Source organism: Melospiza georgiana, chromosome 24 (genome assembly GCF_028018845.1).
Source record: "Melospiza georgiana isolate bMelGeo1 chromosome 24, bMelGeo1.pri, whole genome shotgun sequence".
Taxonomy (NCBI): Eukaryota; Metazoa; Chordata; class Aves; order Passeriformes; family Passerellidae; genus Melospiza; species Melospiza georgiana.
Genome location: NC_080453.1, coordinates 7,979,292 through 8,003,861, shown reverse-complemented (window position 1 = coordinate 8,003,861; position 24,570 = coordinate 7,979,292). Strand labels below are relative to the sequence as shown.

The following is a 24,570-nucleotide window of genomic DNA, read 5'->3' as shown; positions in this document are numbered from 1 at the left end:
GCCCCCGGCTCCTCCTCCCCGCCCACCCCAACACAGGGAGCTCCCCGAATCCCGGGAAAAAAGGGGTAAAACCGCCCAAAATAAACGAGGGAGAATTAAATTGCGCCGAGGCAAAACAGCGGCCGCGGCCCGGCCGGGCCTGGCGGGAAAGGCGCTCACCCGCCGCCATCTTAACGGCGCCAAGGCCACGCCCACAACGAGCGCGAGGCGCCCTCTGATTGGTGGAGCGCGGGCTCCTCGCCGCGCGAGGCGCTCTCTGATTGGAGGAGCGCGCCCCTCTCCCATCCCGCATCGGCAGCTCGGCGCTCGGCGGGCCTCAGGCGCGGCAGTCGAGCGCCGAGCGGGGCTGATGCAACCCGGGGCAGGTCGGTGGGACCGGGCGGGGAACCGGGGAGGGGAACGGGGAGAACAGGGGGGAACCGGGGCTCCGGTAACCGCGTGTCCTGCCCTGCAGCCGCCGCCATGGAGCCCGCGCCCGGCCCGCAGGAGAAATATCAGCTCATCACGCGGAACCTGCAGGTACCGGGAGGCGGATGGGGCCGGGGCGGCGGCGTCGGGGCTGGGCCGGGGGGACGAGTGGCGGCGTCGGGGCTGGATCTGAGGGACGAGCGGGGATGGGCCGGGGTCGGGCGGAGGAATTGGGGCTGGATCTGAGGGATGAGAGGGGCTGGATCGAGGTTGAGCGGAGGAATAGGGGCTGGGCGGTTTGGTTTGGGCTGGAGCGGGGGCGATTGGGGCAGGATGGGGTCCAGGTACCGGAGGGAATACGGCAGGATTGGGGTCCGACAGGGGGAACGGGGCAGGATCGGGGCGTGGGGAGGCCGGGATGGGGGGATCCCACCGGGATGGGGGCGATCTGAGGCAGGGCAAGCCCAGGGACCCGGCATGCGGGATTTGTCCCCTGGGATGTGTCCCTGCAGTTCCCTGTGCTCTGTCCCCTGGGCTGTGTCCCTGGGGGATTTGTCCCTGCAGTTCCCTGCTCTGTCCCTGCAGTTCCCTGCTCTGTCCCCTGGGATGTGTCCCTGGGGGATTTGTCCCTGCAGTCCCCTGGGATGTGTCCCCTGGGATGTGTCCCTGGGGGATTTGTCCCTGCAGTTCCCTGTGCTCTGTCCCCTGGGATGTGTCCCTGGGGGATTTGTCCCTGCAGTTCCCTGTGCTCTGTCCCCTGGCAGGAGGTGCTGGGCGAGGAGAAGCTCATGTCCATCCTGAAGGAACGGGAGCTGAAGATCTACTGGGGCACGGCCACCACGGGCAAGCCCCACGTGGCCTATTTCGTGCCCATGTCCAAGATCGCCGATTTCCTCAAGGCTGGCTGCGAGGTGGGCACTGCCACCCTGCTGGGTGCCACCTGCAGCTGGCAGGGACGGCTCCCCTGACCCTGCTGCCCCCTGTCCTAGGTGACAATCCTCTTTGCTGACCTCCACGCCTACCTGGACAACATGAAGGCTCCGTGGGAGCTGCTGGAGCTGCGGACCCGGTACTATGAGCAGGTCATCAAAGCCATGCTGGAGAGCATCGGGGTGCCCCTGGAGAAACTCAGATTTGTCCGGGGCACTGATTATCAGCTCAGCAAGTGAGTCCTGGGCAGCCAGGGGGGCCCTGGGAGGCTGAGCTAGGACAGGGGTGGATGGAGTTAAAGAATAAAGTAGGGATTTATTAGAAGAATCTAATATTCTATCTATATATATATATTATATATATATATATATGTAATATTATTATATATAATACAGTGTTATCCGTAAAAGTAAGTATTTATTCGAAGTATCTAATCGTGTGTATATATATATATCTAATATTATATATAAAACAGTATTATATATATTATATATATATTTATATTATTATAGTATTATAGTATTATATATATAATATATATTATATATAATATTATTATATATAATACAGTATTATCCTTAAAAGTAAGGATTTATTCGAAGTATCTAATATTGTGTATATATATATCTAATATTATATATAATACAGTATTATCCCTGAAAGTAAGGATTTATTAGAAGTGTCTAATATTGTGTGTATATATATCTAATATTATATATAATACAGTATTATCCTTAAAAGTAAGGATTTATTAGAAGTATCTAATATATATATATATATATATATCTAATATTATATATAATAGAGTATTATCCCTAAAAGTAAGGATTTACTAGAAGTATCTAATATTGTGTATATATATATATATATATATAATATTATTATGTATAATGCAGTGTTATCCTTAAAAGTAAGGATTTATTAGAAGTATCTAATATATATATATATATATATATATCTAATATTATATATAATAGAGTATTATCCCTGAAAGTAAGGATTTATTAGAAGTGTCTAATATTGTGTGTATATATATCTAATATTATATATAATACAGTATTATCCTTAAAAGTAAGGATTTATTAGAAGTATCTAATATATATATATATATATATATCTAATATTATATATAAAACAGTATTATCCTTGAAAGTAAGGATTTATTAGAAATATCTAATATTGTATATATATATATATATATATATCTAATATTATATATAATACAATATTATCCTTAAAGGTAAGGATTTATTAGAAGTATCATATATATATATATATAATATTATATATAATACAGTATTATCCCTAAAAGTAAGGATTTACTAGAAGTATCTAATATTATATATATATATACACATATGCACACATACAAATTATTATATATTATTTATTATTATTAATAATTATGTATTTTGTATATGTATATATGTATCTAATACTATTATATATAATACAGTATTATCCCTGAAAGTGGGCATTTATTAGAAGTATCTAATATTTTATATCTATAAATATAGGTATATGTAATATATATGTGTGTATATATGTTATATATATAGCTAGATGTAGATATATGTAATATATAAATGTAGAAGTATCTAATAATGTTATATATAATATGTTATTATCCCTAAAAGCAGGGATTTATTAGAAGGTCTCAATAGATCCACCTTGGGCAGCACAAGAGTCCAGCCAGGGCTACACCCAAGATGAACCAAAATGGTCACAAAATGGACACTTGGTCACAAGACCTCTCACTTTTATCAGTTCTGCTTCATTTCCATATTGCAGTTAATGGTCCAATTCCAGCTTTAGCCCCTGAAGCCCAATCCTTCTTCAGCCCACGTTGTTTCTGCTCTTGGGCCTGAGATTTGGATCGTTTGTCATTGGTCCCCAGCTCGAGCAGGAATTGTTTTGTCTCCCTACTCTGACAGTGGTGTGCCCAGGAGCAGCTGGCACAGCTGCCTCCATGCCCAGTGTGCCCAGGATCAGCTCTCAGGGCTGTCCCCATGCCCGGTGTGCCCAGGAGCAGCTCTCAGAGCTGTCCCCATGCCCGGTGTGCCCAGGAGCAGCTCTCAGGGCTGTCCCCATGCCCGGTGTGCCCAGGAGCAGCTCTCAGAGCTGTCCCCATGCCCAGTGTGCCCAGGAGCAGCTCTCAGGGCTGTCCCCATGCCCGGTGTGCCCAGGAGCATCTCTCAGAGCTGTCCCCATGCCCGGTGTGCCCAGGAGCAGCTCTCAGAGCTGTCCCCATGCCCGGTGTGCCCAGGAGCATCTCTCAGGGCTGTCCCCGTGCCCCTGGTGACAGTGCTGTCCCCACAGGGAGTACACCCTGGACGTGTACCGCCTCTCCTCCGTGGTGACGCAGCACGACGCCAAGAAGGCCGGGGCAGAGGTGGTCAAGCAGGTGGAGCATCCCTTGCTGAGTGGTTTGCTCTACCCAGGCCTGCAGGTGAGGCAGGGGTGGTGGCCAGGGAGGTGCTGGCACAGCCAGGGCCACAGGGGTGTTGGGGGCAGAGTGCCAAGGTCGTTGTTGTTCACCCCAATGTCACAGCTGGCGGTGGCACAAAGGCTGGCCTGAGCACAGAGCGAACAGTCTGGAATGTTCCTGACTTTCCCTGGCTGGGAGTGGCCCAGGAGGGGCTGAGGGACAGGGCAGGAGTGTTCTGGCCCAGCCTCCAGGCTCTGTGTCTCTCCACAGGCACTGGATGAGGAATATCTCAAGGTGGACGCACAGTTTGGAGGGGTGGATCAGAGGAAGATCTTCACCTTTGCTGAGAAGGTCAGGAATGGGGGATTTCTGCCACACTGGGGTTTGAGGGAGGGCTTGGCCACTCCCAGATCCATTGGGAGAAGTGTGTGGGATTTTGGTTGATGTCACAGCTCTCTGTGTTGCTCCTGTGTACAGCCACACATCCCTGGCTGTGGCTCTGCCCTTCCTGGGTGCTGTTACCCCAGATCCCAAAGCTTCCTGGAGCCAGGAGCAAACAGGGATTGGGAATTAAAGCTGAATCAGGCTTGGATCTAACTCGCCTCCTTGTGTTTTCCCAGTACCTCCCTTCCCTAGGCTATGCCAAGCGTGTCCATCTGATGAACCCCATGGTTCCTGGGCTGACAGGCAGCAAAATGAGCTCATCAGAAGAGGTTGGTCCTGGGTCTGGCTGTGCTCTGGGGGGACAGCTTGGTGGCTGGGGGCTGAGAGGGGACCACCCCAGGGAAGGTGAGCTCTTCCTCACCATTCACATGAGTTCTAAGAAGGTGCAGCAACTCCAGCATGAGTTTGTAAAAGCTTGGGTGGAGGGCTGAGGAAATCTCTTGCTGCAGGACTCCAAGATTGATCTTCTGGACCGCAAGGAGGACGTGAAGAAGAAGCTGAAGAAGGCTTTCTGTGAGCCAGGGAACGTGGAGAACAATGGTGTCCTCTCCTTCATCAAGCACGTCCTCTTCCCCCTCAAATCAGGTTAGAGGCTCACCGTGCTGGGGTGTGGCTAAGAGGAGGGGACAGGAGTGTGTCCCCTGAAACAAGGCTGTCCCTGAGTGCCACCTGCCCAGCCCCTGCTCTTGGGCAGGGTGGGTGGAGTGGTTTAGCTGAGCCTTGAGTTAATCTGAGTTTAAAACCTGTTTTGTCCCAGAGTTTGTGGTCCTGCGAGAGGAGAAATGGGGAGGAAACAAAACCTACACGGCCTACGAGGCCCTGGAGAAGGACTTTGCTGAGCAGGTAAGTGCTGGGAGGGGCTGAACCTTCTGCCTGAGGTTCCTGGGAGCAGTCTGGGAGATGGAAATCTGCACTGGAGGAGGTGTGGAGTGTGGCCTGCTAGTGTGGGATGCTCCCAGGCAGGAGAGCCTGGGGAAGAGAGGATGAGTGAAGGGTGTAAGGTCAGGACAGCACCACATCAGCCACATCCTGCAGCAGAGCAGCACTTTAACCCTTCCCAGCTGTTCCCAACAGAGGCTGGAGGCAGAAGCATCCAGAAACTTCTCATGTCCAAGGGGAATCGGGTCGAGGATTTGGGATTCATCTTCCCACCCTGTTTGGTCTCTGTGGCCTCAGACAGGAACATCTTTGTCCTGACACAGGTTGTGCACCCTGGAGACCTGAAGAACTCTGTGGAAGTGGCCCTGAACAAACTGCTTGACCCCATCAGGGAGAAATTCAACTGCCCAGAGCTGAAGAAGCTGAGCAGTGCTGCATATCCCACCCCATCCAAAGCCAGTAAGGAGGGGCTGGGAGCCGGGGGAAGTGGGGTCCTGGGAGCTCAGGGAAATGGGGCTCTGGCCATGCAGGGCTGAGTGGGACAGAGAAAAGTTTTAAAGCTCCAGACTCAAAAGCAGCCATGGAGAACATTGGGAAGGGTGAGGAAAGCCAGCACAGGAGGGACTCTGCTCTCTGGTATAGGGACAAGGATGGAATTCCCTGCAGGGAATTGCCCCCAGGGCCTGCATTTGGGGCTGAGCACCTGCCTGGGTTTGTGCTGAGTGTTGTGACCATTCCCTTCACCCTGCAGAGCCTGGAGAGAAGGGAACCAAGAACTCAGAGCCAGAGGACGTGATCCCATCCAGGCTGGACATCCGTGTGGGCAAAGTGATCAGCGTGGAGAAGGTACGGGGAGAGGGGAGCGACCCTGCCACGTGCTGACATTTGGGGTGTGCCTGGTGGGGCTGGCACCTTCTCTGCCACCCCATTCCCACCCCTGCTCCCCCTGGCAGCACCCAGATGCCGACAGCCTGTACGTGGAGAAGATCGACGTGGGCGAGGCCGAGCCCCGCACCGTGGTCAGCGGCCTGGTGCACTTTGTCCCCAAGGAGCAGCTGCAGGACAGGCTCGTGGTGCTGCTCTGCAACCTCAAACCCCAGAAGATGAGGGGGGTGGAGTCGCAGGGCATGGTGCTGTGCGCCTCCAGGTGAGGGACACGGGGGGACACCGGGGCTGGACCAGCCCTCCTGCCTCGGGGGCAGCACCCTGGGGTGACTCTGGTGTCTGCACACCTCTCCTTAGTGTGGGGGAGCCCCGTCAAGTGGAGCCCCTGGACCCCCCAGCCGGGTGCTGTGCTGGGGAGCGTGTCTACGTGGAGGGCTACGAGGGTGGGGAGCCCGACGAGGAGCTCAAACCCAAGAAAAAGGTCTTTGAGAAGCTGCAGGTGAGGCCTGGGAGTGGCTGTAGCTCCACCTCTGGGTGACCCCAGATGTTACTGTGGAGATGAACCCTCCCAGGGCTGACCCTGCTCCCTCTTGTGCTCCCCAGGCCGATTTCTGCATTTCTGAGGATTGTGTCGCGCAGTGGAAGCAGAGAAACTTCCTGACCAAGCTGGGCACTGTCTCCTGTAAAAGCCTGAGGGGTGGCAGCATCAGCTAACAAGTGCCAGGGCTGCTCTGGGGCCTCCTGCAGCTCAGCCAGGCTCCTCCCAGTCATCTCCCCACCAGTGCTCGGCCCTGGGGGCTCTGGGACTGAACCTGCAGCCTCTCACCCAGAGCTGCCTCCATCATCCACCCCCCTGGGCCCCTGGGGACTGACTGGAGGTGCCACCACACGCAAGGGACTCATGTGACTCATCCCCACGGCCTTGGGGCCACCCAGCTGTGCCACAGACTGGACTCCCTGCCCGCTGGGGTGCCACGTGTGGCTGCTGTGGTGAGGGCAGAAGGGAAAAGCTGCTTCTCCAACCTTGTGTTGCTGCTACCAGAGCTGGGGACAGCCCGGCAGGCCCCGTCCCCTGCTCCACCCCCAGCCCAGGCAGCACCCATGGGGCTGTCCTGAGCCTGTGAGGGGTGTGGGCCTTAAACACTGACTCGGGAACCATCTGTCTGTCATAAAACCCAATAAAATGTCGAGCTGACTGCACGTGGCTGTGCCCATCTGTCCAGGGGAGCTGGCAGCCAGCCCTGCTCCAGAGTTTTATTGGGCAGTGGTGCTGGGAACCAGCCCAAGGGTGTCCCTGGAGCTCAGCAGCACCAGGAGGGACCTGCAACTATAAACCAGGAAGAACAGGAGGCAGCAAGCTTCTGTCATCATTTTTACCAGCCAGGTACAGAGCTCTGAGCAGCTACTTGGCGGCAGAGGGTCAGTTGCTTTTGGTTTGGTTTAGTTTGGTTTGGTTGGGTCTGTTGTTTTGTTTGGTTTTTGTTTGTTTTTTTTTTTTTACAATCAAAGAAATCAAAATGTGACCCGAGTTTACAGAAACAGAATCAAGGCTCTACCCCAGAGCCCAGGGCCAGCTCGAGGGGCAGCCAGGCCCTTCCTCCTGCTGGGCAGTGGTGAGTGGCCAGAACCAGTGCTGACCACAAGCCCCTCTGGCCTTTCCATCAAGAGCCAAAGCCCTGATCCCTCCCCACCAGCACCTCCATCCCCTCCTGTTCCTGTTTTCATCTCCCCAGGTGCTGTCGTGGCCAAAGCCTTCCCATTCTTTGTCCAAAGTGCTTCCATTCCTCGTGGGCCTGCCTGGCCAGCAGCAGTGGCTCCAGCTCCGGCATCTTGGGCCCCAGCTCCGGTGTCTTTGGCCCCCAAACTCCTCTGGGTGTTGGCTGCTCAGCTCCACACACCCACACCGAGCATCAGCTTGGCAGGGAGGAGGTGCTGGCTCTGGGCACGGGCCTCGAGTCCAGTTAAAAAAAAAGCAAAATAAAGCTGTAGTACTTAGGAAAGTGAAACCAACACCATTTTTGCATAAATATCATCAAGGCCGTGGAGGCTAAGGCTGTTTGCTTCCTGTATTAAGTTAGTTGCCAGTTCCACACTCGTCCGTTGACCTGCCCAGGTCCCTGAGAGATTTGGATTCCTGTCCATGGGGGCTCCAGTCCTGCAGTGTCATCCTTCAGGCCGTCTCTCCCCGTCTGTCTGCAAAGCAGGAGGAAAGAACCCATCAGCCACCTGAAATCCCAGCTTCCCACAGCCCTACCAGCCTCCGTCCCTGCTGTCCCAGCGCCTCCCAGCTGGAACACAGCCCCAAGAGCCGTGCTGGGAATTCATCCCTTGGGAATGCACAGCATGCTCAGGATGCTCAGCAGCGAGGCTGAACCTCCAGCAGCATCACCCCGTGGCTCCCACCCCACGTACCTTGTGCAGGGAGGCTCTGAGCCGGCGGCTCCGCGCCGTTCCTGCCCTCCGTCCCCTCCAGCTCGCTCTTAGTCCTGCTCTCCTCCACCTTGGCATCCCCGTCCAGCACCGGGGAGCCCAACGCTTCTGCCCCCGGTGCCTTCGGGGAAGGAGCCGGCCCCGAGCCCAGCGAAGGCTTCTTGGCTACTGGAGGGGGGATCTTGCCGGGTTTCCTCTGGGTTTGCGGGGCGGCAGCGGCCGGGGCTGCCGAGCGCTGCCCCGAGAAATTCATCAGCTCGGCCACCAAGTTCCGCTTCAGATCAGCCTGTGCCTCGGGGGACGAGGCCGTCTCGATCACCAGCTTCTTGGAGCTCTTGGCGAAGATGAAGCTGGCGGTGGAGGCCGGCGATTTGCTCCGGGGGGACAGCTGCCCATCCCCGGCGGGCCCCTCAGGGCCGGGCTGGGCCGCTCGGCTTCCCGGCGGCTTCTCCGCGGCCTCTGCGGAGGCCAAGGCGGCGGCCTTGAGGTGCACGGCGTGGAGGAGCTGCTTGGAAGGCACCGCGTCTTGGGCGGGGGGCGGCTGCTGGTTGGACAGGGAGCGCCGGACGGGCTTCTGAGGGGCCGGGCGCTCCTCGGGCCCGGCTCCAGCCCCGGCTCCAGCCCCGGCTCCAGCCCCGGCCGCGGGCTCCACGCTGACGGAGCGCAGCCGCACCATCTGCAGCAGCGACGGGGTGACGATGGGCAGGCTGGCGTCCTCCTTGGCCGCCGGGCCGCTCTTGCTCCGCGACACCGGCTCCTTCTTGGCCTCCGCCCGGGGGCCGTTGGCCGCCTTCTTAAGGCTGATTTGGGGCGGCAGGGCCGGAGCCGAGGGCGGCGGGAGAGGCGGCGGCGGTGGCGGGGGCACGGGGGCCGTGGGAAGGGGCTCGGCGGGGTGTGGAGGCTGTGGAGCCCCGGTGGGTGGCTCTGGCTGTTGAGATGGTGAAGATGCAGCCCCCGGGCTCGGTGTCGCCGTCTGCCCGCCCGCCGGGGCCGAGGTGGCATCGGGCAGGCTGCAGAGATAGGATTCATCCGGAGGGGGGAAGTCTGCCATGGACAGGTCGTGCTCCTCGGGGGTCGGCGGTGGTGGCGGGGGCCAGGCGGTGTCGGTGGAGGGTTCACTGCTGCTCTGGGGGCTCCCCTCCACCTTCTTGGCCGGCGGGGGAGGCGGGTGGTAGGCAGGCGGCGGCGATGGCGGTGGGGATTTGCCGCTGGGCTTGGCCGAGGTCTCCTGGCTGGCAGTGCTGAGCGCTGGGGAGGTTTGTGAGGGCTGCAGAGAGCCGGCGGGGGCCGGGGGCCGCTGGGACTTGGTGGGTGGCGGGGAGAAGGGAGCAGGAACCTTGGGGTGCGGCGGGATGATGAACCGGTCTGAGCGAGCGGTCAGCACCTCAGGAGGGGTCGGGTCCGAGGCCGAGGAGGAGATGGAGGTGAGGGAGGAGGACACGGAGAGCGCAGGCGACTGCAGGGAGCAGACCCGGTCCGGCTTCTGGGGCTGAGACTTGCCCGGCGACACAGCTGGGGGTCCCAAGCCCTTGGTGGGCAGTGTTGGTGTCCCACTCTGGCTGGAGTAGCCGCTCGAGGGGGACATGGTGCGGTCAGAGCCATCGGGGCAGCTCCACTTGGCCTGAGCTTGGGGCTCCCTCAGCACCACCGTCACCCCGGGGCGGCCCCGAGGGGCCTCGGGGGAGCTGGCGCCCGCCAGGCTCTCGGAGCGGAGGCTGCTGGTCTCGCTCAGCGCTGGGGAGAACACCTCATCCTCGCCCGTGGGGCTGAAGGGCTCGGGCCGCGGGGACCAGGGCGCGCTGCTCTCCCGCTGGGGCCGCCGCTCGGGCCTGGGGGGCAGCCCCAGCACCTTGGGCTCCCCGTCAGCTTTTTGGTGCAGCGAGTAGGTCCTGCGGGGAGGGGCCGGGGGCTTCTTCATCTTCCTGAGGGACACGCTGCGGGTGGAGGAGCGCTCGCTGGCCAGGCTGGCCGTGTCCGAGCCCTCCGCCTGGCTGCTCGTGCTGTAGGCAGGGGATGCACGGCCGCTGCCCACGCCCAGGAGCCCGGGGGCTGCAGGAGCGAGGCCGGCAGCGGGCTTGGAGCAGGAGCTGGCGAAGCTGGCGGAGCTGTAGATGCTGATTTGGTCGGTGTCGGAGCGAGCTGCCGTGTCCACCTCGCTATGCGGCCCCACCTCGGGCTGCCGGTGGTCACAGCCACCCTGGGAGGAGATGGTGGAGCTGTTGGACACGATGGTCTCCGTGGACTGCGAGTGGCTCCAGTTGTCGCTGGAGGAGGAGGGCTCGCGGCTGCGGGGGCCACGCTCCGAGAAGCGGGACAGGGAGCGCACCGAGGCCGGGCTGGACGACACGAGGCTGCAGCGGCTCAGCGTCCGCACGCTGCTGCTCGTCAGGGCCACCACGTCCACCATGGGCGGCAGGATGGCGTTGGGGATGATCTTGGACATGTAGGTGCCCTGGGGCGAGATGGACATGACGGGGCCCACCAGCATCTCCGGGGGGTTGGCGTAGGTGGTCATGCCCGGCACGGCCAGCGACTTCGGCCTCATCATGGGTGACAGTTTGGCCGCTGTCTTCCTCCCTAGCAAGCTGTCGTCGTAGTAAACCTTGTTGATGTGCTTCTGCAGGGCTGCATCTGCCTCCTCCAGCACTCCCAGGCAGACGCGGGCACCACCGACTGCGGGCAGGGGCTGCAGGTTCCCATCGATGGTGGGGATGCGGATGGCATCACCCGACACCTGCCCCCCGTTCAGCATGGGCTGCACTGCCTGGCCGTCCCCACGGCCTGCTGGCCCTCTTCCATCCGCCTCAGGATGTCCCTTAGCTCCATGGCTGTTCCTGAGACCTGGGAGCAGGGAGAGATGAGCTCAGTGTGATGCCAAGGGAAGGCAAACAGATCCTAAGAATCCCCCCTTGCTCCCCCAAAGCTTACCCAGCTCCTTATGGACGTGCTGGGGGATGCCCAGCACTGTCGTCCTCCTCTCCTTCCTCTTCTTGCCAGCCCTGTCTGAGGATTTGGGAAAGGAGTCGTGTGGTCGGAAGGTGGAACCTGCAAGAGGTGTGAGAGGGTCCAGCAGGTGAGTGGGGAGCCTTGGTCTGGATGTCCCCAGTGTCCCCAACACTTCCCACTGCCAGAGGTGCTCTGGGATAAGCCAGACTCAGGCAGTGGAACAGGCACCAACCGAGCAGTCTGAGCAGGGAGGAGACACTGTCTGTCTGTCTGTCTGTCCATCCCCCTCGCCCAGCCCCAACGCTCTGACTCAGCCAGAGCTGCTCTCCTCTCTCCCAAGGGTCCCCAAATCCTTGTGCTGGCTCTTGGGCAGAGCCCAGCTCCCTGCCCTGCTCCCCAGCCCCCCTGGCAGCCCCACTGCCCAGCCCAGCCCGGTACCTTTGCGCTGGATCATCTCGGAGCGGATGGAGAGCGCATCCTCTGAGGTGCTGTCCGTGGCACAGGAGGCTGCCCGGCTCCGGAAGGACAGGCTGTCATCCTCCGAGGACGCACAGGACTGTGGGGGGACACAGAGGGCTCAGCAGAGCCCAGGCTGAGGGGACAGAGCTGCCCCAGCCCCGGCCAGGCCCCTTCCCTGCCGCGAACTGACTGTGCCGTGAGACAAAAGCTCTTCCGAGGGCCAAAGGCTGAGTCAGCCACGCCGGCATCCAGAGTCCTCCCACCAGGAGCAGGGCTGGGAGCAGCCCCTGGGACCCCTCATGGCTCTGCAGCCCCCCCGAGGGCAGGAGAGACGGGGCTGGGCTGTGCAAGGAGCCCCTGAAGGAGCTGCCCCCGTGCCAAGCCCAAAATGACTCCGTGGGTGCTCCCAGCCTGGCTGTGCCCCAAACTGCAGGGCTGGAGGGCTGCCATGGCTGGGAGAGGGGTGTGGGGCAGGGACAGGCAGGATCCCCTGGACACAGCCCCGTGCAGGACATGGCCCAGTGTCCCCATCCCTTCCCCTGTCCCACTGGGACAGGCAGAGGTTGGGATGAGACACTTCAGAGTTAACTTGAAGTTAACTTCACTGCCCCCGTGGCTCTGCCCATCCTGGGGTTCCCAGTCCCCCACTTCCAAGGGGTTAAAGGGGCTGAGAGCCAACCAGAGGCAGCAGCTTGAGCAAACACAAACAGGGTGAGGCGCTGGCAGCGGGGTCAGAGCCCAGGGATTGCCAAAGCTCAGCCAAAGGAGGGGGAGTTTCCCCTCGTCAGCAGCCAGGGAGGGACACAGGCACCAGGCTGGGCATGGCCAACAGTCCCCATATGCCACCAGTCACCCCTGCTCAGTCAGGGCTCCCAGGGGACACCAGTGGGGAAGGGACAGGGGGATGCAGGCACAGGGGGACCCCACAGGGCAGAGCAGGACGTGCCAAGGCTGAGGATGGGAAAAACAACTCGTCATGGGGCAAAGGGGACAACACCAAGGCACACACAGCCAGTTCCAGCCCCACAACCCCCCTGGACATGGTCCTGCCACCTTGGCTGGTTGTCTGTCTGTCCCCAACATCACCCAGAGAGGACAGAAGAGCCCCCCTGTGTCCCCTCACCCCAAAAACACCACTTGGCAAGGCTCACCTGGAGGCTGCTGGTGTCCCCGTGGTCCCAGGCACTTTTGGTCTGTTTCTGCTTCTCTGCGGAGGGAAGACAGAAGGTAAAAACCCTCCAGGAGATCCAGAGGAAGCAGCTGCCGAGCTGGCAGTGCCCCCTGCACTGCCCAGCACCAGCGCTGGACTCTGCTCAGCCCCGTGCGCCGCCCACAGCGCCCGGCCAGCCAGGAGCTGGGGACAGCCCTTCCACCGTGTCCCCAAGGCCACCCTGGGGCTGGGGACAGCCCTTCCACCGTGTCCCCAGGGCCACCCTGGGGCTGGGGACAGCCCTTCCACCGTGTCCCCAAGGCCACCCTGGGGCTGGGGACAGCCCTTCCACCGTGTCCTCAAGGCCACCCTGGGGCTGGGGACAGCCCTTCCACCGTGTCCCCAAGGCCAGCCAGGAGCTGGGGACAGCCCTTCCACCGTGTCCCCAAGGCCACCCTGGGGCTGGGGACAGCCCTTCCACCGTGTCCCCAAGGCCAGCCAGGAGCTGGGGACAGCCCTTCCACCGTGTCCCCAAGGCCACCCTGGGGCTGGGGACAGCCCTTCTTCCACCGTGTCCCCAAGGCCACCCTGGGGCTGGGGACAGCCCTTCCACCGTGTCCCCAAGGCCACCCTGGGGCTGGGGACACCTACCCTGGTGCTGCAGGGACTTGAGCCCCTGCTGGGCCTGGTTGTGCAGCTCCTCCAGGTGCGGGGGCCGCGTGCTGGGGAAGAAGACGTTGTCGGGACATTCCTGGCCCGCCGTGTACTGCACGCTCAGCCGCTTCTCACCCTCGCCCTTGGCAGCACCTGCGGGGACAGCGGGGTCAGCTGGGCCGCGGGGACACGGCCACGCTGCCACCCAACCCGCAGGGGACAGCGCCAGGGGGTGACAGCCAGCCCGGGGTGATGTTATCCTGCTCAGCTCCAAACAGGGCGCTGGAACACCGAGAGAAATCCCATCCCATGCCGGTCGATATTCCGGAGTCAGGATGTCTCTGCTGCTTTTCTCCCTGGGATGTGGGACCTCCCTCCTTCCCCAGCGCCTTCATGAGGAGCTAACGAGGTGACAGGACCTCGTTGTTCAGCCCTGAATTGTGTGGGGCTGGGGGCAGCTGAGCAGGGAAGGGGCAGCACGGGAGGGGATTAAATGTGGAGGGAACGAGGATGAGGATGAATTTCCCTCCAGAGCATTGCGTCATTCCCAGGCCTCGCTCATCACCCCAAGAGCAGAGACTCCCCCCATGCCCCGGCAGGCTGGGAACGGCACAGAAGAGGGAAACTGAGGCACATCCAGCGGCAGAGATCCCAGAGCACCCAAATCCCTGCTGGGTGCTCAGCACCACATCAGCCACGCCTGGGGCAGCACGGAACCTGCACTCCCAGCCTCGCAGCCCCTTCCCCACAGCCACCACAGCACCCAGGGGCTACCCTGGCATCACCCAGCCCTGGCACTGCAGCACTGTGGGCACAGCCCTGCCCGCTCCACGCCCGAGCGAAGCCTCAAACTCTCCCTGCAAACAAAAACAATCTTGAAGAAGGGAAGGGCGAGCGCAGGAAACCATCGAGGCTGGCACCGCGGGGGCACCTGCTGCTCACACTGCCAGCAGCACCCACCGCCCCTCATCCCCCCGTGCCCCTGCACCCCCAGGGGCCAGGCAGCGAGGCAGCCGTGCTGGGTCTCCCGCACACAAAGGAGCAGGCCCGGAACAATGGAGCCTCCCGCCCTGCCGCCATGCCGGCCTCTGCCTCCGCCGGCACCGGGGCACGGCCCGGCGGGTGCTGCCCCCCCGATCCCCCATGCCGCTGTCAAATCCCTGCAGGCCGCACCAGACACCCCCAGCCCCCCCAGCATCACGGCCCTAACCCGCTTTTCTCCCCCAGTTCCGGCAGCCGGACACCCCCCAGATGTGCTGGGGAGAGCAGCGCAGTGATTTATCCACCCCGGTAACTCCAGGGCCGGGTGACCTTCCCTGCCCTCCCCCGGGGGTGGCACAGCCCCCCTGCCCGCTGCGGGGTGGGCCGGGGTTGTGTAAGGACAGGGCTCCGCTCCCTCCCTGCCCGCTGCTCACTCACCCTTCTTCTTGAAGAAAGCCAGCAGCGAGGAGAGGTTCCTGCCCATGAAAACCACCATGGTGGCCGGGCAGAGGGTCCGGTCCCCGGGGATTGGGGGGCTCCGCCGCCCCCCGAGGATGCCCAGCCCGTTGTGCCGCTCTCACCCGGTGCGTGCCGGCGGGGCGGATGCCGGCGGGCCCCGGCTCCCTCCCTCCGTCCTCATCCGCACGGGCGGGAGGATGCTCGGCCAGGCGAAGACGCTCCGGCGCAGCTGCTCGAGAGCAGGGAGCAGCCTGAGCCGGGGACGGCTGCGCGGTGGCGGGAGGGGACAGTGCCCGGCAGGAGGGGACAGCCCCGGCAGGAGGGGACAGCCCCAGCTGCGCCCACCGCTCCCTCGGAGAAGGGAAGAGGGGGCCCCTCCTCTGGCCCCCGGCCCTCCCGCCTCCTCCCACGCACGGCACAGACCACAGGGATCTGTTCTTCCAGGCTCGGGGCCAGCATTTCCCCTGCTCCTCCCTCCTGGACCCCTGGGACTCCCCAGGACCCTGCTGGGCACAGCAGCGCCGCAAACCAGTCCTTCCCTTCCACAGCTGGGAGGAACTGGGAGGGTTTGTACATGGGCTGTGACACAGCACAGGCAGCAGGGTGACATTCCCCACGCCAGCCTGTCCCCAGTGTGCCCCAGGACCCTGCCAGGAGAGCCCCGTTCCGGGCAGGGAGCACAGGACAGGGCCAGGGCTGTTTGTCCTTGGGGACACGGCCACGTCACGGTCACAAGGGCTGGGGGAAAACCAGCCCTGGGACCAGTCTAACCAGTAGCTCCAGTGCTGCTGCGGAGGCAGGCGAAAGCAGGGGCAGAAATGCCAGGCGGTCACACAGTGGCACTGCCAGTCACTGTCCCCACCATGGAGGGCAGTGGGGATCTCCATTCCCCCCATTTCCAGGCATTTTACCCCAAAAAGTGAACAGCACCCAGTGCTCACCCAGCAGGCAGCCGTGTCCTTGTGCCAAACCCTCCGCCCCTGCCCTGCAGCCCCCCACGGGTTTGTTCCAGCACAATTCAGGGTGGGCTCACCCAGCGCAGGGTCCCAGCAGTGCCCGTGCAGCCCAAGGGACAGTGTGACCTTGTGAAGGACATCTCTGTGTCCCCAGCCAGGCAGCTCTGGGCTCAGGGAGGATTTCTTCCCTGGAATCCCAACAGCAGCAGCTCCCTGGCTGTGCCCGAGCCAGCACCTGCTCCAGGATGGGCCCTGCTGCCCACTCACCCCCCAGAAGGTGCTGGTGGGCGTGGGCACAGGCTCCCCAGCCCTTTTCACAGCACAAGTGGCAAAGGGACATAATTAAAGGGCTGAGGATGCACAAAGCAGCAGCCACGTGCTGAGCTGAGCCCTGCCCTCTGCTCTGGGCAGCCTGAGCCCAGCAAGGGCCACGGGTGGTGGCAGCTGGCAGGGATACTGCTCCTGGCTCCATGGGTCAGGGTGCAGCCTTCCAGCTCTGCCCATAGGGATGGGACTGCACAGACCCCCCTCCATGGCACCAGGGACTGCAACAAACCCCCCTCCATGGCACCAGGGACTGCACAGACCCCCCTCCATGGCACCAGGGACTGCACAGACCCCATCCATGGCACCAGGGACTGCACAGACCCCCATCCATGGCACCATGGACTGCACAGACCCCATCCATGGCACCAGGGACTGCACAGACCCCAACCATGGCACCAGGGACTGCACAGACCCCAACCATGGCACCAGGGACTGCAGAGACCCCATCCATGGCACCAGGGACTGCACAGACCCCCCTCCATGGCACCAGGAGCCCCCCAGTAAAGGGAAACAGCCCCTCCTGAGCTGCTGGGGCAGGGCCCAGGCAGAGCTGAGCTTCAGCCCAGGTGGAAGCTGCTTCCAGGGCTGTGAGGACGTTCCAGGTGCTGGCAGCCAGCCTGGCCCTGCCTGTGGCCCATTGCCCACACAGGACCCGGAGAACATCCCTCGCTGATGGAGATGTGTCCCTCTCCAGTGTGACACCCCTGAGGAGGAGCTGCGACCTCCCAGAAGAAAATCCAGGGCTGAGCCAGGGCACGGAGGAGCCTCGTGGCAGCTCCACTCCTCCCACTCCCTGTGACCTTCGCTACCTCATCATCCTCACCCGGATGGCCGGCCTCACCCCGGCTCTGTCAACACAGGGTGAAACTGCTGGAAACGGGGGGCACCCAGGAGGGACAGGGATCCCCCCGGTGGGCTGGGGAATGAATCCAGGAGGGACAGGGATCCCCCCGGTGGGCTGGGGAATCCAGGAGGGAGAGGGGACCCGGTGGGCTGGGGAATGAATCCAGGAGGGAGAGGGATCCCCCCGGTGGGCCGGGGAATCCAGGAGGGACAGGGGTCCCGGTGGGCTGGGGAATGAGTCCAGGAGGGAGAGGGGTCCCGGTGGGCCGGGGAATCCAGGAGGGACGGGGGTCCCGGTGGGCTGGGGAATGAATCCAGGAGGGAGAGGGGTCCCCCCGGTGGGCTGGGGAATCCAGGAGGGAGAGGGGACCCGGTGGGCTGGGGAATGAATCCAGGAGGGACGGGGGTCCCGGTGGGCCGGGGAAGCCGCCGCAGCTGCAGCCGCTGCCGGTAGCAACACGCCCGGTTTGCAGCCGGTGTCCCGGCCCCTGCGCATTCCTCGCGGTGCATCCCGGATCTCCCCGTGCCCTCCGGGCTGGGCTGACACACGTGCCTGGGCCACACGTGGCAGCGGGGCTCTGCCAGATAAGGAGGCCGGCACTCCTCAAGGATGGGCTTGGGGCTGGTACCTGCTGCTGAGGGGGCAGAGCATCCCCGGAGCAAGGCACGGGAAGGGACAGGGAACACCGAACACCCTGCCTGAGACGGGCTGGGGGTGCCAGAGGGGGCTCCACAAGGGCTGAGACCCCACAGGAGCTCAGCCCGATGCTGCAAACACATCTCAGTGCAAACACATCTCAGAGCTGGCCCAGCTCTCTCTCTCTGCTGCTCTTCACCTGGAGAGAGCCAGCAGAGAAAATCCCACCTCGCGTCCCCCTGCTCGGCAGCCCGCGCCTCCTGCGAGCGGCAGGTTTGGCCGGGCTGGCTGCAAACATCCATCGTGCCTGCTCGGCACTGCCCCGACTTGCCTGCTGCGGGTCCTGCGGCGGCTCCTGCCCGCCCCTCCACCGCCACCGACTGACTCACCACCCAAAAATGGGGAGGGGGGGAGCCCCGGGCGGGCGGGAAGGGGCTGCGGGGTCCCCAAGGGGGTCTGTGTCCTGCTCTCGGCAGCCAGAGCAGCCAGAAGCCCCCCTGGTTCACGGGGTTGATGCTCTCCCACCTCTCTGGGGGTCCCTCCCAGCACCATCCAGGCCTGGGCACTGCTGTGCTTGACAGCATCAATGGGGGGCACCAGGGACCCCGTTCCTGAGAGCCCCGTGGAGCTGGCAGGACCCTGACAGGGCTGTGCTCCAGTGTCACAGAATATTCTCATTTGGAAGGGATCTTATCCAGCCACTCCGCTCCAGCATCCTGTCCCTCTGCTCCCTTTGCAACCTCGAATCCTTTAGGGTGTCTGGGAGCCCCTAAAGGCGACGAACCCACTCCCTAAATCCGTGTGTCAGCGCAGCATCCACGCCCTGAACACCCCGGGGGAGCCAGAGCACTGCAGGCAGGGTGAGAGCACAATAATATTGACAGTAAGAGCACAATAATATTGGCCACGCAGCCCCTGCTGCCAGCCTGCCCTGGGCCACACCTGGGGGCTGCTCCAGCCAGGAAAACATCTCCAGCAAGCAAACAAACACCGCCCCATCCCCGCTGCCGGCCCTGCTCCCAAACACGATCCCACGCAGAGCCTGAACTAAAATTAATTTCAACCGGGAAAACAAACTTGGATTGTTTATTTTTCTTCCCCTAAATCTCAGCGCAGAAAGCCGCCTGCTCTCGCCTCGGTGAGGCAGCAGGCCCTGGAGAAGGAGCTGGAGCGGGGTGAAATCCCGCTTGGAGCAGAGCGCGGCTCCAGTCGCCTCCAGCCACCAGGAGCACTCAGGGCTGTGCAAGGGGCCCTGAGCTCGCTGCTGTCCCACAGCCAGCCCCGAGGGGACACGGAGGGTCCCCTGCTCCCCGAGTTATCCCAGATGTGGGTGGCAGAGCAGAGGGGGACACGGCGGGACCACCGCAGTGCCCGGCTGTGCCTCCTCCCCGCACGGCCTCCATCCCACCACGTCCCCACGCCCTGCAGAAGCCACCGAACAGGTTTGAAGGTAAATAACAGCCAGGAGCCGGATCCGGGCGGGAACATCCCAGCTGGGGAGCGCAGGGAGGGAGAGGGAGACACACACGGGGTGACACCGGTGGCACTGCGACCGGGCTGGGCCACCAACACCTCCTCCTTCCATTCCCCAGAGCTTTATCGCTCCCGATGTCCTTCCCTCGGTGTCTCCAGCCTTACCGGCTGTCCCCGCGTTCTTTGCAGGGCACCGGGCGCTCCTGCCACGGCAGAGGCGCTGCCTGTCGCAGCAGGCACCTGGCTCCCCGCAGGAGCCGGCCCGGCAGACGGATTAAGGACAAGACGTTGCAGGTTTTTTCCATGCACGGATCCCCCGTCCTTGCAAGCAGCAGCTCCCAAGCCCGCGGGGCTTTTCCAGGGAAAGCTGCGGAGGTGCCGATCCTCCCTCCCGTGGGGACGGACACGGAGAGGAGCTGCCACCGAACGGGGTGGGGGATACCCAGAGGCGCAGGGCAGGTCCCATCCGTGCCAAGGCGGCACGGCACGGCACGGCACGGCATGTCAGAGCCGAGATGCCTGCCCGGGCAGCACCGGGAAGGGCTCGGTGTCCCCAACACCACCGGGAAGGGCTCGGCGTCCCCAACACCACCGGGAAGGGCTCGGTGTCCCGGACACCACCGGGAAGGGCTCGGTGTCCAGGGTAGCACCGGGAAGGGCTCGGTGCCCCGGGCACAGCAGGATGCTGCCCGGAGGAAGCTCCTGTGTAAATCTCGGGTTTGTGCCCCCGCCGGGACCGGGTCCCGCTCCCATCCGCCCCCCGGGGGTTGCGGAGCCGGCCCAGCGTGGCGCTGGCACGGACAGAGCTCAGAGCTGGCACGGACAGAGCTCAGAGCTGGCACGGACAGAGCTCAGAGCTCCTCAGCCCACACCGGAGCTGCCCCGCAGGAGCCGGCAGTGCCCAGGGGCTCCACGGCTGCTGCTGGGCGCGTTCACAGCCACAGGAGCCCCTGAGGAACGCGGACACCCCATCCCTGGAAGTGTTGGTGCAGCCTGGGGTAGTGGAAGGTGTCCCTGCCCGTAGAATGGAACGCGATGAGCTCCAAGGTCCCTTCCAAATCAAACAGTTCCAGGGTGTTTTTCCCTGTGAGCCGCCAGGGCAGGCGGGTGCGGGGTGACCCCACAGCCAGAGCTGACTCCGCGGGGCGCAGCCTGGCCCGCAGCCACGTTCCTGCGCCCTGACTCAGCAGGGCCCGCCGGGGAGTCCCGATAAGGAGGCGATAAGAGGCTTCGCTCTCCCTGGGGCTCAAGGACCTTCCCCGGCACGGGCGAGAGGCTGGGGATGCCCCCGGAGCGAGCCAGGCCCCGCTCTGGCACGGGGAGGTGGGCACGGGGTGCGCGGGTTTGGCACCGGTGGGCAGAGTTTGGGCGAGCTCAGCGACAGAACCACCCCAGTGCCCACCCTGCCCCTGGGGACCCTGCTCTGTCCCCTCAGCACCCAAAGGCTTGGGTGGCACCCTCAGCACCCACCCCTCTGCACACATGGCGCAACACAAAACCATCAGCACCGGGCACGGCAGGGCCAAATTAATTCCCAGTCACCAAAGAGGCAGGAACTGGGGACGCTGGTCCTGCCACCCACCACATGCAAGTGTCCCCGGGCCCAAAACCCAGAGGGACCCGGGGCGGTGCAGGGGGAGAGGGCGGCGGCAGCGCCGGCACACCCAGCCCCCAGCCGGTGATCCCTCCGAAACGCTGAAGCGACACAATGCAAATTCTTTGGCTTTGTGGCCGCCGCGCCGTTGCCATGGAGCCGGGGCAGAGAACAAACACAACTCGCCCCATGTTTTCTCAGCACCTTCCACCCCACGGCCCTCGGCCCCAGAGGCAGCCCTTGCCTGCCCCGGTGTGCCGGTGCCACATCCCGCCCGCTCCGGGGCACCCCAGGGGCTTTCCTGGGGAGGGCAGGCGCGGTCCTGGTTGGGGACGGACGAGGGACAGCCAAGGCTGGCAGGGATGGGGAGGAGATGGAGGTCAGGCACGGGGAGAGGGTGAGGATGTGCCGGGGATGGCGGCTCCAGCCCTTCCTGCACGGAGAGCGCGGCCAGAGGAGCCTGCAGCCACCCCGGCGAGGATGAGGAGAGCCCGCACTGAAGGGGATGCTGTCCCATGCCACCTCCTGCCTCAGTTTCCCCCAGCACTGAGCGGGTTTCTCAGCCAGCACATTCCTGCTCCCTCTCCCTGCGCACCTGCGGGGTCTCCCCATGCCAGGCCCCACCTCTGGGATGGTTTTGCTCCCATGGTTTTGTCCCCTGGTCTGTGCAGAGCTGACTCCAGGCCCTGTTTACCCACACCTGGCTGCTGCCTGTGAAGGGACACAGGGCAGGAGGGACAGCAGGGCCAAGGATCCCACAGGGCTGGTGGGGAAAACCCCCCAGTTACCCCTGGGTGCTGCTGTCCTGCCCCATCATCCTGCCCACGCATCTCCCAGGGCTCCTCCTTGCCTCGGGCAGGGCTGGGGACACGGGGACAGTTTAATGACACCATGGGAGAGTCAGCAAGCCCGGGATGGGGGCGATGTCAGTGTGAGAGAGCTTCCCTCGATCAGGTCACTGTGAGACCTTCCCTGCTGGCACACCCTGCCCTGATGGGCACCCACGGGTTTCCCTGATCCGCGAGTGGGTCCAGCCTGGCGTGGGACCCTTTCCCTGCAGGAAAGATCTCAAAAGATCCCAACCCCGGCTTCCTGCGGGGCTGCCCAGCATCCGCGGAGACGGAGCATAAAGCAGCGGGGCAATGTGTGTGGACAGACAGACAGAGGGACAGACAGACGGACGCACAGAGAGAGGGGGGAGCAGCCCCTGCGAGCGCTCCCAGATTTCCGCGGCACAGAGAGAGAAACTGAGGCACGGGGTGGGAGTGGGAGGAAGGCAGCGGTGGGATCCTGCTCGGAAAACAAATCAGTGAAATCGGGATCCTGCTCGGAAAACAAATCAGTCTCTGATCGGGATCCCACTTGGAAAACAAATCGCTCCCTAATGCAGCTGATCCCGTCCCGATAGCGCGGCCGCTCCGGGCACAGCCATGGGCGCTCCCCCAGCCCCGCTCCGGGCTCGGGGGCCGATCCTGCCCCCCCAACACCGGGAGGACACGGGGGCCGATCCTGCCCCCCAACACCGGGGGGACGCAGCCAAAGCTCCCCTCACCCTCTGCTCCTGGCCATCCCAGCCCAACAGGAGAACTTTCCCACTCTCCCAGCGCGATCCCTTCCAGCTCCGAGAGCAGGAACCCCAGGCGTCCCCAGGTGTCCCCAGGTGTCCCCAGGTGTCCCCAGGTGTCCCCAGGTGTCCCCTACCTGCCCTGGCTTTCCCGGCGCGGCCGAAGGGCCAGGAGGTGCCAGCCTTGGTGCCCGCCGGGCTCCTCTTGCGGTGCGCGTTGCCCATGAGGCCGCTGCCGCCTCCACCGCGGCCGGGTGGAGGGCACGGCGGTGCTACATGGCCGGGCCGAGCCGAGCCGTGCCGGGACAGCCGGGGCCGCCCGTGGCTCCCATCGCGGCCCCGGCAGAGCCGAGCGCTCGCTCGCAGGCGGCCGAGCCGGAGCCAATGGTGCGGGCAGAGAGGAGGGGCGTGCCGGGATCAGCCGGCGGATCGCGGCACCCTCCCAGCCCCATCCCCGCGCCGGGGATGCCGGGGTGGTGCAGGGAGGCTGAGCGGGCTCGGGGAGACGCCCCGGTGGCCAAACAGCCCCGAGCAGCGCGGGGGTTTCGCCTCCCTGGAGTTCGCCGCCGCTCCGGCTGTCCCCAGCTCCAGCTGCCACAGCACTCCCCCGGTGGGTTTCGGGGATGGGGAGACCCCCCCAGCCCGGCCAGGGTTAGGACAGGGTTGCTATCAAGGCTATCGGAGCAAAGCGCCCGAGGCCACGGGCTGGGTCGTGCCGCTGCCCAAAGCCGGGGCGAGCACCCACATGCCAGCCTGGCGTGGGTGGCAACCCCCGGCACCCTCCGCACGGCCCCTCCTGGCTCTGGGGAGAGTCACGAGCACCTTGCTCACACTGCCGGCACCTTCCTGCCCTCCCCCGTGCACCTCAGCCTCTCCCTGCTCCAGGGCTGGCAGAAAAACCCCGGGAATCGCTGCTCCAAAACCCCAGGAATTGCTGCCCCAAAACCCCGGGAATTGCTGCCCCAAAACTCCGGGAATTGCTGCTCCAAAGGCCACGGGAATTGCTGCCCCAAAACCCCGGGAATTGCTGGCAGAAAAACCCCGGGAATTGCTGCCCCAAAACCCCGGGAATTGCTGGCAGAAAAACCCCGGGAATCGCTGCCCCAAAACCCCGGGAATTGCTGCCCCAAAAACCCCGTGAACTGCTGCCCCAAAACCCCGGGAATTGTTGCCCCAAAACCCCGGGAATCACTGCCCCAAAACCCCGGGAATTGCTGCCCCAAAACCCCGGGAATCACTGCCCCAAAACCCCGGGAATCACTGCCCCAAAACCCCGGGAATTGCTGCCCCAAAACCCCGGGAATTGCTGGCAGAAAACCCTGGGAATTGCTGGCAGAAAACCCCCGGGAATCGCCGCTCCAAAATCTGCCCACACCACCCGTCCAAGCCCCTCCACGGCCCCTTCCCCAAGGCCACTTTCCCCTCCTGGTTTTTAATGAGAACATTAAACGCTGCGAGGGCAGGGAGGGGTCAGCCAGGCAGGCAGTGGTGGGCAATTCCTGCTGGCAATGTTTATGTTCCTTAGGTGATTCATCAAAGGCTGGGATAAATAGGAAGGAGGGTTTTTGTGGGAAAGGCACAGAACCGGGGAGGTGGTGGAAGGAAGGAAGGAAAAAAATTAAAGATCAACCAGCAGCTTTGTCCTGACCTCCCGAGGTGATCGGCACCGAATTAATCTTTGGACTTCAGTCTCCTCAGCAATGGAAATATTGATGGGTCAGCTCCTCAGCAGCTCGGTCGGGTGCCCAGGGCACGCTCAGCTGGGCAGGGACTGCCCCCGTGGGTTTGCTGCCCCATTGCTGTGGGAGATGAGGGCATCCAGTGGGGAAATGTTCCCTGTTTTGCACTCCTGTTCACAGCACAGCCCTTCCACCTTGGGGCAGCGGGGATCAAACCAGGCCACGGGCACACGAGGAGATCAGAGTGGCTGATGTGTGCCCAGGGACTGGGGGACAGGATTTCACCTCTGCTCAGCCAGGGACCTCTCTGGGCTGGGATGAGGCTTCCTCTCACTGCCCAGCACCTCTCAGCATCCCCTGGGATTTCCAACCCAAAACTCGGACCCACCATTGCCACTCAGACCCCTCCTCAGGGGGCTCCTCTGCAGCCACCCAGAGCAAATC

At 62.2% G+C, this 24,570-nt stretch overlaps 2 protein-coding genes across 3 annotated transcripts; one reads left to right on the top strand and one right to left on the bottom strand.

The window, feature by feature from the left end:
- The first annotated feature begins 291 nt into the window (after positions 1-291).
- On the top strand, positions 292-7,174 carry YARS1 (tyrosyl-tRNA synthetase 1). Its single transcript, XM_058040063.1, has 14 exons — positions 292-365; positions 455-519; positions 1,173-1,319; positions 1,398-1,573; positions 3,658-3,787; positions 4,037-4,117; positions 4,387-4,479; positions 4,660-4,795; positions 4,968-5,053; positions 5,413-5,548; positions 5,841-5,935; positions 6,043-6,236; positions 6,332-6,473; positions 6,578-7,174. The coding sequence occupies exons 1-14, from the start codon at positions 350-352 to the stop codon at positions 6,686-6,688; spliced, it is 1,608 nt and encodes a 535-aa protein (XP_057896046.1). The 5' UTR covers positions 292-349; the 3' UTR covers positions 6,689-7,174.
- Positions 7,175-7,339: 165 nt separating this feature from the next.
- KIAA1522 (KIAA1522 ortholog) lies at positions 7,340-22,679 on the bottom strand. 2 transcript variants are annotated; one of them, XM_058040059.1, is made up of 7 exons: positions 22,585-22,679; positions 13,611-13,766; positions 12,961-13,016; positions 11,789-11,906; positions 11,333-11,449; positions 8,387-11,245; positions 7,340-8,167 (listed from the first exon to the last, which is right to left on the bottom strand). In XM_058040059.1, the coding sequence occupies exons 1-7, from the start codon at positions 22,670-22,672 to the stop codon at positions 8,145-8,147; spliced, it is 3,417 nt and encodes a 1,138-aa protein (XP_057896042.1). In that variant the 5' UTR covers positions 22,673-22,679; the 3' UTR covers positions 7,340-8,144. The 2 variants fall into 2 exon arrangements, with proteins under 2 accessions (XP_057896042.1, XP_057896043.1); XM_058040060.1 differs by lacking the exon at positions 22,585-22,679 and adding an exon at positions 15,033-15,262.
- Positions 22,680-24,570: the final 1,891 nt, after the last annotated feature.